The 19,613-nt window shown below is 43.6% G+C and overlaps 1 protein-coding gene across 1 annotated transcript in view; it reads right to left on the bottom strand.

Moving 5' to 3' along the window:
- FGGY (FGGY carbohydrate kinase domain containing) overlaps window positions 1-19,613 on the bottom strand; it is a 352,569-nt gene that overhangs the window by 176,577 nt on the left and 156,379 nt on the right. The window contains exon 9 of the mRNA XM_016205908.2: window positions 1,769-1,897. Within this exon, the coding sequence (XP_016061394.2) occupies window positions 1,769-1,897 (129 nt within the window). The remainder of the gene's footprint in view (window positions 1-1,768; window positions 1,898-19,613) is intronic.

Raw genomic sequence — 19,613 nt, 5'->3', positions numbered from 1 at the left:
GGAACCTACCTAGACCACAAGTTCTCTCTGTGCCCATCCTTAAAAATCAAAACCATGACATTCCAATCAAAAGCACAGACTGCTCATACTGAAAAGAGAGACAAACACCCTTGCCTGTAATCTCTGTCATCCACCATTCAACCAATCCACATGTATTACCATCCACCATGCCTCAGACACTATGTTAGATCCTAAACACACAGAGATGAGTATAAGACAGACACGTTCACAGATCAACGAGAGCTTGTCCTACCCTGAAAGTCCATGGACGCGATCATTTCCTCAGTAGGGGTAGGGAAAAGTGCTGAAAGAAGTACAACTTAGAGAATTTCTACCTAAATCTGAGTGTTCCATGGAAGGCTATGCAGAGAAGAAAGCATCTGATATGAGTCTTCAAGTGAGAGCAGGAGTTCGCCATGAGGAGAAGTGAGGACCAATCATAAGAGAAATCCACGTGCAAAGACACAGAGGTGTGATCCTCAGGCAGCGTTTTGGGAATGCAATTCTAGGTAAGTATTTAAAAGATAACTCCTGGCTGTAATATGAAGTATAGACTAGAATATATTTTGAAGATTTTTTTACTATGACCCATGGTGAGAAACTCATTTTCATCATGAATCCAGTACACACATGCACACAGACATAAAATGGTAACATACATTCATAAAACAGAGCTTGCTCTGTGAGATGCGCTCTGATGTTTTCTACTCTGGCCTGTTCTATTCTAAAAATTCAATGGTCATAATCTATTAAATTGATCTCATGAGGTTTAGACCATAACTTTTAAAAAATATATATCTTTATTGGCTTCAGAGAGAGGAAAGAAGAGGGAGAGAGAGAGATAGAAACATTAATGATGAGAGAGTCACTGATCGGCTGCCTCCCACACGCCCCCGACTGAGGATCAAGCCCACAACCCCGGCAGGTGCCCTGACATGAATCAAACTGCGATCTGGATGCTAGGTCAACGCTCAACCACTGAGCCACGCCCGGCTGGGCTAACCCATAATTTTTTTAAAAAAACTGTTAGAAAGAATAACTAACTAATAAAAGATATGGCTATAGTTGAAGTGAGAGATATTGAGAATCTGAACAACCCCCTTTCACCCCGCCCCCCAAATGCAGCAAGGGTCAGGGAGAGGGTCGAGCTACCACACTCACTGCAACCCTCATCTCATTTTCTGCCTTGCCATTGCTTTTGGGGGAAGAGACCTTGATTTCATTTTAAATTCAGTGTCCTAGCACCGTTATTGGGACACAGTAAGTATTCAGTGGACCTTTGAAATAATGAATACATGAACGTTAGGTCTGAGAATTATTTAGGAGATGAAATCAAGGTTACACTCAAGTAATTGGATAGAATATAAGCCAAATATATTATGAAAATAAATCAATTAGACTTGTAAGAATTTTGGGGCCCCTTGAGAAAAAATAGTACAAATAAATAGGATTTCATCATACATGCTAGTTGGAAGTGAAGGTATCTTTTTCAAATTTTCAGTAAACCAAAGAACCACCGACATATTGATTCAGGTCAATTTTTTTCTACATGGAAAAATTAATAAAATTATCAATAAATTCCATTTTTGAATTAAAAGTTCTATAAGTCTATCCAAATGCCTAACTGTGAAAAGGCTTTTTATTACTGTATCTTGAATCACCAGCCCTTGGCCTTTGTTTTAAAAACAGGAAAGGAGTGCCTCAGGTTCTGGGGAATAATTCATGTGAAAACAGCATTGCTAGTGGACATGGAGTTGGAGAGGATTACCTAGTCCTCCCGCATGGGCATCAATAAGCGAGGCTGCCACGGCGATGCCAGCTGGAAGGCCAAGGTCTTTCGCTGCCTCTGGGGTAAGCCCATTTCCAAGAGAAGCTCCGGGAGGCAGCACTTGGTTTCCTGTGTAGACATGAGAAAAAACAAACACCTGTCAGTTTGAAAAACACAAAAGCAGACAAAGGGATTTCTTAAGAGGACCCCTCTGCTCCCTCCCCTTTCCTCTGCACTGCCTCAACTTCAGGAAGATGGAAACCATGCAGCCACACACAGTCCCTTTGCTCACTTGGTGACAGGTATGTGTTCTTGGTTCTTACGGGTCATGCTCTGGGGTGTTCTACAAAGCCAGGAGCTCTAAGGCATCTTTCAAACTGCATTCCATTAATAGGAAATTCCAAAAGATATATATGCAGTGGCCTCTTAAAGACTAGGTTTAAATAGTCAAACTGTTTCCTCCTAAAAGAGCAGCTCTACCAGCATAGCTTACACACACACACACACACACACACACACACACACACACAGATGCACGCACATGTTCACACAGCCATACACATTCCCTGATGAACATATATTCCTAAGAAAGTTGAGAAAATTTACTCATGTAGTTGCTTCCTGTCAGAGGATAAGAGAGTAATTTTCTCCAATAAAGAATTCTTAAGTTTTTTCTCAGTTGGAAAAGAAAGCCCAGTCTAAACTTTACAAGGTTGCTACTTGCACAACCACAGAATACAATCTGAATGGTGTTCTTTGGAGTTGTGCAATGCAGCGACCCTGATATTTCAAGTGGCCTTGAATTCCTGCAGTCAGTCGGGCCCTCAGTTAAGAATTTACTGATTGTCTTGCTCTGTGTGGGCGCTGTGACTCTGTAAAAGGCAGTCCTTGCCCCCAACCTAGTTAGAGATGAGATCAGGACATGGAGAACCTTGTAAGTCAGAACAGAATGAAGAGATCCATCTGCTCTCAGGTGTTTAGCAGAGGCTAAGCCCTCCCTCTTCCCACTGCCAAGGAATTTATAAGTATCCCTGCAGTGCAAGGAGGGGTGGGGTAGACTCGGGTATACACCAAGATGCCTCTGAGCTCCAAGGTTCTATGACTCTGAATGCGTGGTCAGCAATTTGCTCTTTGCTAAGACACCATCCATGTGTTAACTGTTCCCTGGAGCTCCAGGGATGCCCAAAGGGGCTTCTGGACTTCTTGGGGGTGGAGCTGAGGGTGGGGGTTAGAGGGAGGCAGAGGGTGAACGGCTCACCAGCCTCCTCTAATTGGAAACAAAGCACCTCCACAACACATTTGTCTCCATTTTAGGTAATGAATTTCTTTCTAGAACTGAATTTGAAAAACATTTAGCTAAGAAAAGGGGGAGGAAAAAGATTGAAACAATGGCTTCTGAAGTGTCATTTTCCAATAACGCAGCCACTAGGAACACGTGGATTGAGCACTGAAAATGCGGCTGGAGTAACTGTGAAGCCAAATTTTTCACTTAATTCATTTCACTTTAAATTTAAAAGCTGATACACAATTCAGTTACCAAAGTTTCAAGTACATTTGGAACTTGAGTGTACAAATCTACTTTTCAATGTTAATTTTAAGAAATCTAAATCAAGTACTTACAATAGAAATTTAGTGTCTGAACCAAGGTGTAATCAGTGGAAAATATACACCAGATGTTAAAGATAACACAGAAAAATAAATGTAAAATATCTCATTAATAATTTTATATCAATTACATGTTGAGTATTTTTTATTTATTAGGTTATATAATATATATTAAAATTAATTTCACCTATTTCTTTTTACTCTAATGCAGGTACTAGAGCATTTTAAGTTACATATGTCACTCATATTGCATTTCTATTGGATCCCTAAGGTTGAGATGCTCAAATGTTGGGGTGGGAAGCAAGGAGGATCTCTAGTTGCTTTGAATGCCCAGGCCAGCAGACACCTGGAAGAGAGCAGTGCCCCGAGCTGTGCACAGTTTGGCCCTGGATGCTACTTAATTATGTCGCTATGTCTCGTACATAGCACATAACGGGCAGCATTCCCATTCAGTGAGCACTTCTGTGCCAGGGACTGTGCTAAGGACATACCACGCATTTTCTCACTTCATTATCACAACACCCCACTGTGAGGGGTACCGTTATTGTCCCCATTGCACAGATGGATAGGGAAAGTCACGTTTATCAAACGAAAGGGAATTCCGCAGTCAGGCAGCCCACAGATTCCATCTGACCAATACCAAACCTGCCCACTTTCTTACCCATTACATTACATTTTGGTGCAGCTATTTTTTAAAAAAAGTTTTAAGTGAATGAAGGTATCAAGAGAAGAATTTTTGGAACAAACGTGTTTAAAAAGGAGCACCATTTGGAAATCATGCCCACCACAGGCAGACCTTGCTTAATGTGCTTCACTTTATTGCGCTTCCCAGGTGTTGCCTTTTTTACAAATTGGAGGAAAGACCCTCCACCAGCAAAAAGATTACAACTCGCCTTACTGTGATACTTGCTTTATTGTGGAGATGGCACCAAACCTGCAATATCACTGAGGTATTCCTGTACATTCAAATTTGTTTTAAAGAGTTCATTTTCATAGGAAGGTCTAAATGAGAACTGTTCTACCTTCATCCCCAATCTTAACAAACATAAAAGGTGTAATTTTCATCAAAAAAAAAAAAAAGGTTCCAGACAGGAGGAGGATGAGCAGGGCAGGGTACTCTCCTAAGTCTCCTGGACAGTAATTTAAAGAAGCCTTGGCTGGTGAGGTGCAGAGAGAGCCCTGGGCTTGCAGCCAGGAGCTCTGGGTTCCAGTCCTTTGCTGGAGGAACACAGGTAGATTTCTTAGCACAGGTGGCATCTTGAGCAAAGGCCAACAAAGACAGGAGACTGCCAAAAGGGCTGAGAACACTGAAACATGAGCTGGGGCGGGGCCTGGCAGGGAGTGGAGGAGACGTAAGTTTGGAGAGGGAAGCGAGGACAGTGCACTCATTGTAATCCAGGCTAGGGTGTCTGAACGTAACCAGGAAGACCACCGTGAGCCTTGGAAGGAGCACTGAGCCAGGGAGTGAGGTGATTGGATTTGTATATATATATATTTTAAATAGATCTTTATTGATTTCAGAGAGAGGAATGGGGGGGGAGAGAGAGAGAGAGAGAGAGAGAGAGAGAGAGAGAGAGAACATCAATGAGAGAGATTCATTGATCGGCTGCCTCCTGCATACCCCAACGGGGCCTAAGCCCACAACCTGGGCATGTGCCCTGACTGGGAATCGAACCGAGATTTCCTGGATCCTAGGTCGATGCTCAACTGCTGAGCCAAGGCCGGCTGGGCTGGATTTGTGTATTTTTAAAGATCTCTCTGGCTGCGTGGTAGGAGAGGACAGAATAGGGTGAGGGAAGACAATTGTGAAGCTATTTCAGTAACCAAAGAGAAAAGGTGAGGGCCTTCCTTCAGGTATTGGCAGATGAGATGCAGAAATGGAGGCAGATATGAGACATTTTATGGAGCAAGCAATGGCAGCCCATGGGGGTTGCTTGGATAGGGGTTTGGTAGATAGGAAAAGATCACCACTTGAACCCCCACTAAGGATGGCCTTTTTGCCCATAGGGGAGTGAAGTTGGCAGACAGCCTCCAGCTGCCAGCTCCTTCAGGCCACCTTGACCAGGTGATGTGTTCCCCTGCTGACTTAGCAAAGTGGGAACAGAAGAGCTCTGATGGGCATCACTTACTCCAGAGCACCCTGCTGGGCTGGCCAAGAGGCAGCAGGGGACCTCACTCCCCTTCCTGTCACAGGTAGCCAACCCTAATAAGCATCCTACACCCCCAAAGCTGTCACAGTCTCTGCCTCCAGAGAGCCCAACCCAGGGCAGTGAGCCAGGCCTTCTCCTCAGTCCAGTGGTCTAGGAATGAAAACAAAGATGCACCAGGATCAACATCCCTCCTTTGAATTGGAAGCGCAGCCTTCAGGAAGAGTGGACCCCGAGCAGGAGGAGCTCTGTTTACCTAGAGAGCGACAGGAAACAGCTCGGCAGAGCCCAGGATGACAGGGGGAAAGCACCCATCAGACCCCACTTCAAGTTCATCTGCCAGAGGGGCGCTGAGGGACTAGGGGAGCTCTCAGAGGCAGGCATTAGTGTGTCTTGACAACTTTTCCCGAAATGATCCTCCTTCCACCATAAAATTAAATTATTCACAGCATCGGTTTTCCCAGAGTTAATCAGGGTTCACAGCCTCTGCAACTGCAGTCTCTTCTAGTCCTTTTAGCCCTTCATACGGGCAGTTTAACAAACATTTCAGCAACAATGATAATGATGGTCCCCATATATTTTCACCCACCCTGTGCCAAGATCTAGGTGGGGGGTATAAGTGTAGGAGGGGCCTCTGACCTCAAGACTCCCACCATGTTCTGTGCAAACCGAGGATCTCAGGCCCAAGTATAAAAACCTTTAAAGGTGAGATGTATGTGGTGTTCCCGGAGCATCGAGGAAGGATGGTGAGGTTGGTCCCAGGAGTTCAGGATGAAGGTGACATCTGAGCCTGGTCTGGAAGGACTGGTGGCAGATTGCTGGTTTCAGACTCTAACACTCAGGAGAAATGAATGCCATTAGAGCAAAAATCGGGTTCACTGTAGAGAGCCCCGAGGGACACAGGGTGTTTGAGGCATTCGGTATGTCAGCAGAAAGGACACCAGGAAGGAGTGGAGTAGAGAGAGGCAGCAGGGGACCTCGGGCAGGGCAAGGAGCTCCAACCAAGGCAATGAGGCCCTGCCAGCGACAGCTTGGAGCACTCGGTTTGTTTTCTAGGAAAATAAACCTGCGGTGTGGAGAAAAGCTAGAATGGGAAATAGTTTGGATCTTTAAAACAATCAAGCCAACTGAAAAATGTAGGCTGCTAAACACTATGTAGAGTACAGCTTCATTTTAAGAACAAAGAAGGTAGATGGACTATTTGTAAAAATACATTCCTCAGAGGAAAAAACTATAGAGAAAGGCTTTCTCTGGGCGGAAAAATTATGCATATATATATATATATTTTTTTTGCTTTTAACTAATCCATAATTTCTAATTGTTCTACCCTGAACAAACATTTCTTGTGTACTTTTTTAAAAAAGGTGTTCCCCCTTCAATATGGTCAGGGTAAATAAATGAGGCACATATACTCAGCAGAAAACTACATAAACATTAAGGTGCATGAGGAGGAATTAAGGTATGGCTTTGGAAGGAAGTCCAAGGTAAATTAAGTGAAAATGGCAAGATGCAGAAGAGTATTCAGAGTATGGGTCCCACCTGTGAATTTTGTTAAAGGGTACAAAAATGTAAGCGCATATACTTCCAGAAAAATCCTAGAAAAATGTGCAGAATATTGTTACTTAGTGCACTCTTCTCTGCCATTTGTGCTGCTTCTACACCGTGACCTTGAGTTTCTTTTGTAACCAAAACAAACTAGCTTAAGTTAAAAGGAAAATTAAACTGAGAATACTATGCACCTTTAAAAAAAAAAAATTTATTGATTTTTTTAGTGAAGGAAGAAGGGGAGGGAGGGTGAGAGAGAGAGAGAGAGAGAGACTGGTTGCCTCCCGTATGCACCCTGACCAGGGGTTGAACCCAAAACCTAGGTATGTTCCCTGACTGGGAATCGAACCCATGACCTTTGGGTGCACTGGATGATGCTCCAGCCAACTGAGCCACACTGGCCAAGTCCTGTGTACCTTTTCTACACCCTGTTCCTCAGCCTGAAGGCAGGAGGGAGGCCCAGGACGCTTCACTTATTTTTTAGATCCGGCTGGCTTTTGTCGCTGTGAACACACCCTCACCTTGAGGTGTACAAAAGCAATTGCTCTGAGGGCTCCTGGGCTCCTGTCCACTGACCCCCATTCAGATGCGCAGGTTTGGTGTGAGCGGTCAAACGCTGGAGCCTACAATTATCGGGTGGTTGCAGTCCCTCCTCACAGGCGGGGGCTACTATTACACCAAATCTTCCCCTACCAGTTTTTCAATTATCTATGACTAATGAGCACTTTGGGAACAGTTTCAGACACACACATAATCCTCTTTCCTGATGTCAGCAGCAGAAATTAATGACTGTGTGGATGGCTGGGAGACAGAAAATGCATTATAATGGTCAACAGAACTGTTATCCTCTCCAGGAAGGGGAGGTGGGGGCAGGGTGCTGTATTAACTGGAAGGCTCAGTGTTCCTTTGTGTTCCTACAAACATGAGATGAAACCCAGGGGGGGAGGAGAGCTGGCTCCAAGCCCTTGGAAATGTCAGAGAGAGGTTTGGGCGTGGGTGGCATGCGACCCCGGTTCCTCTGTGCTTGGCAGCACTGGAGCACCGGTCCCTGCTTATGTCTGCCAAAGTCAACAGGCCAATCAGATTGGCCAGGACGGTGCTAAGTGACACCCTGCCCTGCCAGCAGAGAGGGTCTCTAAGTCCCTTCAGACCAAATCCACTTTCAGTTTGGTTTAGAGGTGAAAGAATGAAAGCAAGAGTGAACAACTCTCAAATGATAGGCTGGAGTCATTTAAAAAGCATGTTGTGTTTTACATGATTTTGTTGTTTCGCGGAGGCATCCTCTGTGCTGCGGTGGTTTCAAAGATGGTTGAGAACTGGTCTGAACATGGTGCAGCTCCAGTTACATGAAGCACGAACCCTCGCTGAATAAAACACGACACCGTCCTGTGCCTATGGCTGCCAGTGGCCTGGCTATTGGTACTTACTTTAAAAAGAACTGGCAGAATTAGGGGATTGATCCATACCCAGCACTGAATTCCTCTACAGAAATCTCAGTTCACTTGGGCTGGTTACCTCGGAGAGACTTTTAGACCTAGAATCACAACTGATACAAGACTGATGGAAAAACATTCCAATAATTCCTGTCCCTGGATGGGAGGTGCACATGTCCAGAGCTAGTCACTTAATCAGAGAAATTAATGAAAAACCCAAACGTGACCTGTTCGGCCACCTGTTGAAAGCCATGTTCTGAAATATTAAGTTGTTCATTTTCCTCCTAAAAATAATCTCATTTTAACTAGACATTAAATTATATTTTGAATTATTGATTAAATGTAAAACTAGATCATGATATCCTCATCATTCATTATAAAAATGTTTACTGAGTAGCTACTAAGTGCCAGGCACTGTTGTAATGCTGAACATGCATTAAGGAATATGATAGGTAAGGTCCCTGCCCTCACACGGCTTATTTTCAGCAGACACTAGTCCCATCCAATGCCTTATCTGAATTATATCTTGTAACTATTATATTTTGTAAGTTCTTTCATAATTTGGACTGTCTTTTATATATTTTTTATTCCTGGCCTTGTACTCTGACCTACAGTGGGCGTTTAATAAACAAACCCAACGTATATTTTAAGTCAAATTTTGAATGACCCTTATGCTATGCTTTCTTTTCCCGTTTGTCTCTTTCCCTCGCTCCTATTAGATTAGGATAGTGCAAAGACCATTTTACTTATCTCTGTACTCATCTCCCCCAGCACCCAGCAGCGTCTAGAGCATAAATTCTCAGTAATGTTCATTCAAAAAAGAAATTTATAGATTTCTTTCAAAAAGAGAAGACTATAAGACACTGATCAATCAATTTAGACAAAAATATTACACATGCACACGATATATAAGTATCAGTTGGGGGAATAAGGAGACTAGATTAAGTGTAACTGTTGAATGCTACTGAGACAAGGAATGTGTTTCCTAATATAATCCCACCAGTAATACGCTCTCATCTCTCTAACTCGGGGACAATGCAATATATCAAGGCCTATGCATGTGCATGTGCCTAGGAAATGGTCGACCAGCTGGCCCAAGCCTCTCACTAGGTACAATGCTATGGTGGTAAGACAGTGTGGATATCATCACTTACTGAAATAAAGGGTCTCAAATTCTCCTTACTTGGTCAAGTCTGATTCAAGAAGTGGATGGTGGTTAATCTATAGGTGAAAAGCCCCAGGTCTTATAGCTAAGTGGGTCTGAGAAAGGCAGGATGGACACCAAACCAAGGGGTTTGGACTTGTTCTAATAAACAACCAGTAACTATTGTAGGTCAGTGAGCCTAGGAGTGGCATACACAACCTGCATTTTAGGAAGATAAATATCTTAATAGTAATAGTGCCCATTTATTAAAACCTACAAGTTTCCAACCACTGTTCTAGGCATTTTTCAGTTCCTATCACCTTCAATGCTAGAAACAAACCTATTATAATCACTACATTACAGTTGTAGAAATAAAAGCACAGATTACATAATTTTTTTCAAAGGCACCTATCTGATGAGGGGCCAGATCAAGGTTTCGATCCAGAATTCTCAGATTCAAAAGTCTGGGATCTTCCTACTCTGCCATGTAGATTAGAGAAGGTAGACATGAGAGCCAGGAAGAATGGTCTCACATGCGTGCTGACTGTCATGGGTGCAGAAGGCAGGCAGCTTCATTTGCAGGAGGCTCCCAAGGAGGGCCACGTCCAGGGATATAAAATCCCAGCATGCTGAATTTTCTAGCTCCTTCCTTTCCTCTCCTAAGGCAGGTTCCAAAAACAGAGACTCTGGACTTCAAATGGCCCTTTGAGACCATCAACTTCAGTGCATTCCTTTTGCTGTACAGAAACTGAAACAAGAGGGAGGTGGCTTCCTGGGGTCACTCAGCTGCAGCAGTAGACTCTGGGATTGATCCCCAGCGCTCCTGACTGGAGGCAGACTTCCTCCACTTTCCGCAACCCCTGCTGTGGCACTGCCCTCCTGCACCCACCCCCAACTAGGGCAGGAAACTCACCTAAGCCAGGGCTCTAAGTCCCAGGGAGATGGCAAAAATCCAGTGGATTCCAACAGTGTAGGCAGCCATTCTGAACTATTCAGAGCATAAAGTGCAGTCTTTTTTAGCTTGAAATCATCCACGTTGACACCCACGGTGACCTAATTCTCTAGATAATTGCCGATGCCCTATTTTGTTCTCACCTAGCCTAAGGCCACCTCCAAAGAGCCTTTCCTGGGTAGATCATAATTAATCACTCTTTCCTCTACAACCCCACAGCATGTTTCTCGGCATGACATCATCCTGTTCTACATAATGGCTTTTTGCCTTGTGCCTCTTCTTCTATTTTAGATTATAACCGCCTCGAGGGCAGAATTCTTTTGGTAGATGTATTCCTCGGAGGCAAGAGGTTTAGCAGAGCACTCAGCAGTTCAGGCTAGGAGGTGGGCTGGCTTGGATGGAGATCCTGGTTTTACCAAACACAGGGCTTGTTTCCTTGCGCAAGTGATTTCATTTCCCTGCTACAGTTTCCTTACCTGTAAAAAGGTAACAATAATGCTATTTTTTTCTCCCAAAGTGGTTATGAGAATCAGGCAAGATAATACATACAGAGCACTTTAGGATGCTGCCTGTCACATGGCAAATGAATAATAAATATATTATTATGGCTATTATGACCAGGTATTCCTGATGCATTGGATATTGCCTGGCACACAGTGGCTGGTTACTCAGTTCATTCTGGCTGAGTTTATAAAGCTTGAGGAGAGGTCCTTGATGTTATAACATGTGGGGATATATGCTTTGGGGGTCATGACAGCAAACCACAGAGACTGTGAAAGCCATTAAAATATTCACAGTGATAGAATTCAGTTTCCCAGCACAAAAAGTGTCTCCCTGTGGTCATGCCTCCATGACACGACTCCAGAATGAAATGTTTTAAAAGTGCAGAAGGTGTCCCCTTTGCAGTTATTTTAAGGACCAAATGCTTGTTTCAAAAGGAAAAGTTATTATTTTGAAAGCAACGCCCTTGACTATTATGATGACCAACGCTTTTGAGACCGAGACAAAGAGTTCTGCCGTGGAGACTTCCCCCACTGCTGGGATAGGAAAATTTAGGAAATATATGAAAACATCTTAGCTGTTACTGTGCTGAAGATATTAGCAGGTTTAAATCAATGATCTTCATAGTTTGTTTTTTTCCATAATCCAGTAAAAAAAAAAAAAAATCACATAAAGAAAACTGGGGACTGACATAGGCTTCTCAGTCTTTCATTTAGTCCCACAGATTTATTAAAAACAAACCCTGAAATCAAAATTATTTGGCAGAATGTTTTATTATCACTGAAAGACAGGAGGAAGATGATCTCAAAATAAGTGACATTCTTTTAAATTAAATACATTTCCTTTTATGACCTTATCTTCTCATTTCATCACACGCCAGTGAACACTTGGTCAGGGGCCAGTGTTGGTCTCTCGTCTAGACTACTGTTTGCAAACTGCTGGTTTACAAAATGGTAACAGCCTCCCGACAATGGGTGGATGGGAAAGCCAGCTCTCACGCGAACAAGTCAGTCAGTGGGTCTGGCGTTGACCACACAAAATGCCAAACATCTGGTGACCTGAAGACATCTGGGGCTTTTCTACCACGTAGACCAAACAGGATTCAGGTAATTGACCAACTTTTTCACTTCCCAACCAGATGTCTTACTTTCATATAAAGGAAGCCAATCTTGTACTTTCATGTGCAAATAAGCTAGACATAAATTCATCCCCAGAGGGCAGAATTAATTGCTCCTCTCAATAAATACAAAATTATATACTATTTCTTCTTTTTCCACCCCCCCAACTATTTTACCTTCGAAAAAGACTTCCCCACTCTTGTTTTGAAAAGCACAAACTTTGTCTTAGAAATATTCTCTCTTTTAAAATGTTTATTGCTCTTTATGTTTTTGTTTTTGTTTCATTTTTACAGGGAGGCCCTTGGCTGTAGAATGAGGGGTGTGGTCTTAGGCGTCAGGATGAACTCGGTTCTAATTCTGTGCAAACCCCCCACCCCCAAGCTTTTAAGTGCCTTGGGAAAAGTTACCTAAAGTCTCTGAATTCAGTTTCTGTGCAGATATAAATCATAAACTCTTCTAGAGGGGACATTGTGAAGACCTGAGATCATTTGTTCATAAAATATGGGTTGGGTGATTACTCTGTGTGTGTGTCACTGAGAGACAATGAGAACGACTGTGCTCCCCTCCTCTGGGGCTCTGTCAGGAGCACGGGCAGGTGCTATTAAAGGAGGGACGCTGTAAAAGTCAAGCTTTTGCTGGAAGACAGGCAATGTCTTTATTAATGAAAGTAGGGGCAACTCTGACTGTAGCTAACTTTTAAAGGGAGTATCAAGTTTGTCAGAGGAAGGACCTGTCTGAAGCCTGGCCTCTTCTTTTACTGCTTTCAAGCACACACTGGAATTTGCTCTGGTCATGTTTGTTTAAAGAATTCATGTGGTTATCAATGACCCTCCACCTTCTATGCCGTTGTCTTAACAACCATTTATCAGGCAGAATGTGGAATGCAGACAACAATGTGTCCCTTCAGTCAGGTTTCATAGGCAAAACTCAATAGCCCAGAGACATTATTCAAAAGACCAGGTTTTTGTGTTTGAGATCCTTGAAAGGGAAATAATTTGTAGATACCAACATGCATACATACATACATACGGGGGAGGGGGCCGCATAGAGAACCCAACCGAGCAAGGAGAGGCTGCTATGAAGTTTAATAGTCATTGTGTTTCAACAGCTGGCTAGCTACAAATAGAGAACATAAAAGAAAAAGGTATAAGTTTGCTATTGTTTTTGTTTATCCTAGACATTAGATTCTTTTCTCACCAAAGCTCAGAAACATCTCAAATATATGAAGAAATGGAATGTGGCTATGTTTTTAAAACTCTTTCCCAAGGACCAGAGCTTTTGTGACCAAATGCTATCTTTCACAGGACCCAAGCAGATCTAACTGATCTGGTTCAAGCAGAGGAAGAAATGCCCAAAGTGACAGATGTCCTAGTCCAGACACCTGAAGGAGCCATGCGATAGGGGGGGCTGAGGAACAGAGGTTCAAATCTAGAGCTTAACCCATGATGAGAGTCTGTCAGTCTGGAGAGTCATGAGGGGGAGGGATGGAAGTGTGGAGCTGTACAGCTGTAAGCCCCTTTCGCAAGCTTTGCCTTACTGTAAAAGCTGAAGACTCAGAAAGTGTCCACTATCTAACCACAAAGGCAATGACGCCACCTCATCCTGGGCGAAGGAGGACACTGGCACCGCAGCGCCCAAGGGGGAAGTGGAATTTGCCAGCTCGGCAGTTAGCCAAGAGGTTGGAGTGAAATCCCTGAAGCCCTTAGCCACGTCGTCATGGGAGTTTAGCAGGGGAAGATTCCAAAAATGATGCTCTGATTTAACATCATCTAAATCTCCTTCTAAGTCATCCACTGTATACAGAGGGCAGGAGGCTCACGCAGATTTGGGGGAAAATGCCCCAGTGATAAGAAAATGGAAGCTTCAAGCTTTACAAATGAAACGAAATCTGATTTCTCCATTTTTACAGTCTCATTCTTCGGACATAGAATCTGGGAGACTGAACGGACCCTAGGCAAAATGAAAAAGGAAGGCTGGCCCAAAGCCCAGAGTGTCACCATCCTTCCCATCCTTTCACAATGGCCACAGGGACAGTTCCCAGGGGGAGCACTAAGGACAGAGGGAGGGAACCAGCACCCAACAGGCTTCAGCGCCTTCAGCTGGGAGGAGAAACAGGTGAATTGTGCAGCACTGCTTTGGGAGCTGTTTCCGGGGACAGATTTTTGATATTGTACAGCCTCTGGAAGGTGATCACGGGTAGACAGCCAAGAGGCAGTCCACCAGGCTCTAACTTCTATGATTAGAACTGACTTTAAAAAAAACAAAACAACAAAAATCGAGACGACGAAGCTATTATGCACTGTGATTTTTCTTCACTTAACAAAGTAACAGAACTTCATTACAGATAATCCAAACAATACAGAAAGATAGAAAAAAACCCTTCCCCTTAACTTTCCTCCTCCCAGAGATAACTACTGCCAAAATACTGGGGTGGACAAAAGTAGGTTTACAGTTGTAATACAAATAAATAATACAATAATTGATAAATAATAATACAAGAAACTCTGTGCTTCATGTATTCACAACTGTAGACCTACTTTTGCCCACTTCTGAATTAGAAACTACTACAGCATATCCTTCCAAAACATCAAGATACATATGTATTTAATTTTATGGAAAAGGGATAACTTAAGTTCGCAATTTTAGGGTCTTTCCAAATCAATGGCATATCATAGACATCTTTACTCATTAATGAGTATAGTACATTCTTTCTGAACATCTGGATGTGCCATACTATTTAACCAACCCCTCAGTATTAGACACTTAGCTTGTTTCTCCCAAATTAAAAACAAATCCAGACTTAGCAAGGAGAGACTTAGTGAGCATTATTGTAAGGGGGTCAAGGGGCTCTGCAGTAAGGGAGGGGATTATTGCAATAAGGAGACTATTGTGACCATAAGATGTGCCAGTGTATCAAGAGTTAAACAAAAAGGGCTCCCCCCCCCCTTTTTTTAACAGAGAAGGGTAAACAAGGCTAGAAAAAATAGTGTGGGGAAATGAGATAAAAGAGTATAATTGGATAGTAGATAAGAGAATATTTTAACCTGAGGCCTATTTTGAGGGAGGAACATGTAATGGTTAATTTTATGTGTTACTCTGATGGGGCCACCGGGTGCCCAGATATTTGGTCAAACAACATCCTAGGCATCTCCATAAGGGTGTTTTGGGATGACATTAACACTTAAGTCAATAGACGGAGTAAAGCAGATTGCTCTCCCTAATGCAGGTGGGCCTCACCCAATCAGTTTAAGGCCTGAATAGACTAAAAAGGCTGATACCTCTTCTAGCCCTCCATCCCTGTGAGAGAAAATCCTTCCTGACAACCTTTGAAATGGTACTGGGCTTTTTCCTGCTTTCGGACTTGAATTGAAACATCAGTTCCTCCTGGGTCTCAAGCCTGCCTGCCAGACTGCAGACTGGAACTATACCATCAGCTTTCCTGGATCTCCAGTTTGCCAATTCACCCTGCAGATCTTGGGATTTGCCAGCCTCCACCATCACCGAGCCAATTCATTATAATGCATACACACACCCTGCTGGTCTGTTTCTCTGGCAAACCCTGGACTAATACAGGGTTCTTAAGGAGAGCTGTATGCAGCTCAGGCTAAAGGTGGGCCAAAGTTCAGGGGAAGAACAGAATCTTAAGCAAAGTTTGGTTAACAAAGATTTTGTTCTAACTGATCAGTAGGGACAAACAGTTCAGCTAGCCCAGCCAGCACGGCTCAGCGGTTGAGCATCAACCTATGATCCAGGAGATCAAGGTTCGATTCCCAATCAGGACACATGCCCAGGTTTGGGGGCTCAATCCCAAGTTGGGGGTGTGCAGGAGGCAGCCGATCAACGACTCTCTCATCATTGATGTTTCTGTCTCCCTCTCTCTGAAATCAATAAAGATATATTTTAAAAAGTTCAACTAATCATTCGTAAGGCAAAGAATGGGAATTTGGAGGGTCTGCATCTGGCCTCATCCTAAGTAAACAAGAGAGGCATCCATGAGTCTTATCAAAGTCATGTGGAGAAGGGTAACTCTTTGTAGTAAGCCATTTCCTGGCTTACTTACACAAAGCATGGGGGCATTTATTAACCTTCACTGTTTTCCAGGAGCTCAGGTAAAACTCAACATTGTCATTTCTAATGGTTCTTATTATATATAACACTGTAGAGAACATCTTTGATCACATCCTCGCCCCCCTGGCACCATGGCTTATTTGAGGGGTTTAGGAATGGCACCTCTGTTATCCCTCGCTTTAACAGTGGAAGCCATAAACAGGTGTCTAATACCCTCCAGATCAGCAGCTCACATCCTCAAAAAACTAGTAAAACAAGGTAAAAGTATGAAGTTTTCTTTAGCCAGAAAAATCAAACCTGAAACCATCTGTATCTCCTTCCTTAAATAAATGCTCTCCCAACCTCCTTGGAAATAGGGTGGAAGGAGCCCAAGTGTTGAATTCAAGCACACTTGAGTTCAAATCCAGTCCAGCATTTACCAGCTGTGAGAACTGGGGTTATGCAACTGCTCTATTTCTCCCTGTATAAGCTGGGAAGACTAGGACATAAAAGGAATACTGGGAAGAATGAATGAGCTGATGAATGTAAAAGGGCCAGCACACTGCATGGCACTTAATTGATTTCCATAAATTTTTTATTGTCCCTTTTCCCTCCTATATAGAGGAAGTTATATGGAAGTAAATGACGGTATGAGGGGACCATGTTGTACTAAGTACCAGATGTGGTCTAAGCATGTACAACACAGTGGACTTTACAGCTCTTAGTTCACTATAACTATTATTAAACTCTTACTAATCCCGTGGAGGGAGGTCTTCCCCTTAATACAGATAAAGAAGCCAAAACACAGGATGGACGTGCAACTTGTCGGAGCCCCACTTCAAATAAACAGCAGGACTGGAGTTGGGGTCCAGGTGCTCTGGTTGCAAAGACCATTTCTGTTCTGTCATCCATTGAATGAAAACTGATCTTCCAAAGTCTAGGTGGAGCTATTAGTTTTACCCTCTCCTCCTGGGAAAATGACCACCTTCCAAATGTCATGCCAGCAACTTCCCTCAGTAAGAGACCTCTACCCTGGCTCTCTGTTGAGAGGCTGGCATCGCCTCCCCCAAGGCCATGGACAGCAGAGGATCCAGCAGATGCTCCAGGGTTCCACTGTTTCCGGCCTCACACAGCCTCTTGGGAACCATGAAGAAGCAAAAGAGGTGACAGGAGAGAAACCAGCTCTCCCAGGCCTACATAATTCACAGAATGAATTCACACAATAGCTAGCTAGCTTCTATAGCTTGAATAATCTCAACTAAAGCTGAAACAAAAAGCTGGATTTTCACAATTCTTTCCCTGAGGGAAGGGGAAGAGGGAGACTCCACTTATTAAATGCCTGGGAGGCAGCTATTAGCATCTCCATTGGACCGTAGAGGACACTGAAGCTCAGAGCCTTCCTAAGGGGTGAAGCTGGGAATGGATACCAGCTGTCAGACTCCAAATCTCACTCCAACATATCTCCATTCCCATTTCTTCATTAAGCTGTTTGATCAGAACCAAATAAAACCTCAAGGGCTTAAAAAAGAAATGACAAGAAAAATGTATCAGCATTCAGTTTCCGAAGGCTAACTCCCCTCTTCTTATCATGTGGCTGTTTCTTCATTTTTCACCAACTTTATTAGGCCAGTGTCATCAAGGTGGGTTCCCCAAGGAGCAGCTTGAACAGCGCCTGGGAACTTGTTAGAAACACACGGTCTCAGGCTGCCCTCTAGACCTGCTGAAGCAGAAATTCTGGGGTGGGCCCAGCAATGGCCCTCCAGGTCATTTTGATGAGAAAATACCAATTCCTGGCCCCCATCCCTAACTCTGGTCACTGGTTATGCAGAAGGGTGCCTATAATACTTATTTGTAAAGCTCCCTGGTGGTCCTGAGGCACAAGGAGATGTTTGCACAGAATCCCCAGAAAAGAAATGTTTACAGTTAGAGTATTTAATGGCATGTGGATGGGTAACTTGACAACTGCACCCAGGTTTAAACGATGGCCTCTTCTCTGATTAGCTGAATGATTTTGGACAAGGTCCTCTCCAGCCTCCTTCTCCTCATATGTAGAATTAATAACACATACTTTAGGGTTGTGAAAATTAAACGATAATATAAAGTTTAATATAATATTATTATAATTACATTATAATAATAATATAAAGTCTGGTCCATAGTAAGTACTAAACAAGTGGGGGCTATTTTTATTAATCACCAAATAACAATGAAGAAAAAATGGCCAACGTAAAGAACTTCTATCCTATGACATGGAAGGGACTGAGTGCACAAGGAGGGAGACCTCTGGCATCTGAGAACCTTACAATCCCGTGTTCTGCTGTGCATGAGACTCTCCTGCAGGAAAAGGTGACATCCTCTAATCATGCTGCCTTGCACAAAGCAGATGCAAAGTGAACCTGGGAGGCTGTGGAAGGGAAAATGGCAGCAGTGCGAGAGTGTTGGGAAACAATGTGAAGACAGAAATAGTGGTGCCAGCAGAGCTGGAGGTACTAACTGGGAATCCACACTTCCAGGAAGGCGGGGCCGTCCCACGCAGGGGAGAACGGCGCAGAGCCCGGGGCATCTGCCTGGCCTTCCCAAGACAGGGCGGCACAGCACATGCAGGCGGGGGAGGGGACGGTGCAGAAAGGAAACTGGCGCGGGCAGGACAGGCAGGCCGTGGCAACAGGGAACTGGGGCCTCCTGGATGACAGAAATCAGCAGTTCATGTTATAATCCAGATAAGGAAATTTGCATTCTACTCTGTCTCCATCTGAACATAACTATTTACACTAAGGTGCAAAATAAGCAAACATCCTCTTTCTGTGTGAAATTCATAAATCTATTTTCCTAGGACGACGATGTGGCTGTTTGGGTTTCCATGTCCCTGCTCAGGCTGGTCTTTCTCTATGGGACATCCTTCCCTGATTCTTCACATGGGTTAACCTCTACTCACCCCTCAGGGAGCAAGTCACGGGTCACCTCCACCAGGAATGCCATCCTGAATGCCTCCCCCTCCACACCCTGAACTGTGCTAGATCTCATCTCAGTCTAGTCTCCACACCTGTTATATAACTTAATTGTCACATTTCCTTAATTCAGTGTTTCCCAGAGTGTATTTCACACTCAGTAAGTTATAAAAGCTATTAAAAGGTGTTACTTAAAGGAAGCTCTTGGTGCAAATACGTTTGGGGAATGCCAAGCTGAACTAAGTTAAGTAAGTTTCTATACTGCAGTAACTCTCCAACTTTCATACACTGGTGTGCACTGAGAATCTCTAAGGAGTATAAACTTTGCATCCCGAATCAAATTTGATCATGGAAATTTTTGTTTCCTAAAAATCCTCTCTAGTTCCCGAGTGTACACTGTGGGCT

The sequence above is a fragment of the Miniopterus natalensis genome, chromosome 9, assembly GCF_054644295.1.
Source record: "Miniopterus natalensis isolate mMinNat1 chromosome 9, mMinNat1.hap1, whole genome shotgun sequence".
NCBI lineage: Eukaryota > Metazoa > Chordata > Mammalia > Chiroptera > Miniopteridae > Miniopterus > Miniopterus natalensis.
This window is presented reverse-complemented; position numbering and strand designations above follow the sequence as displayed.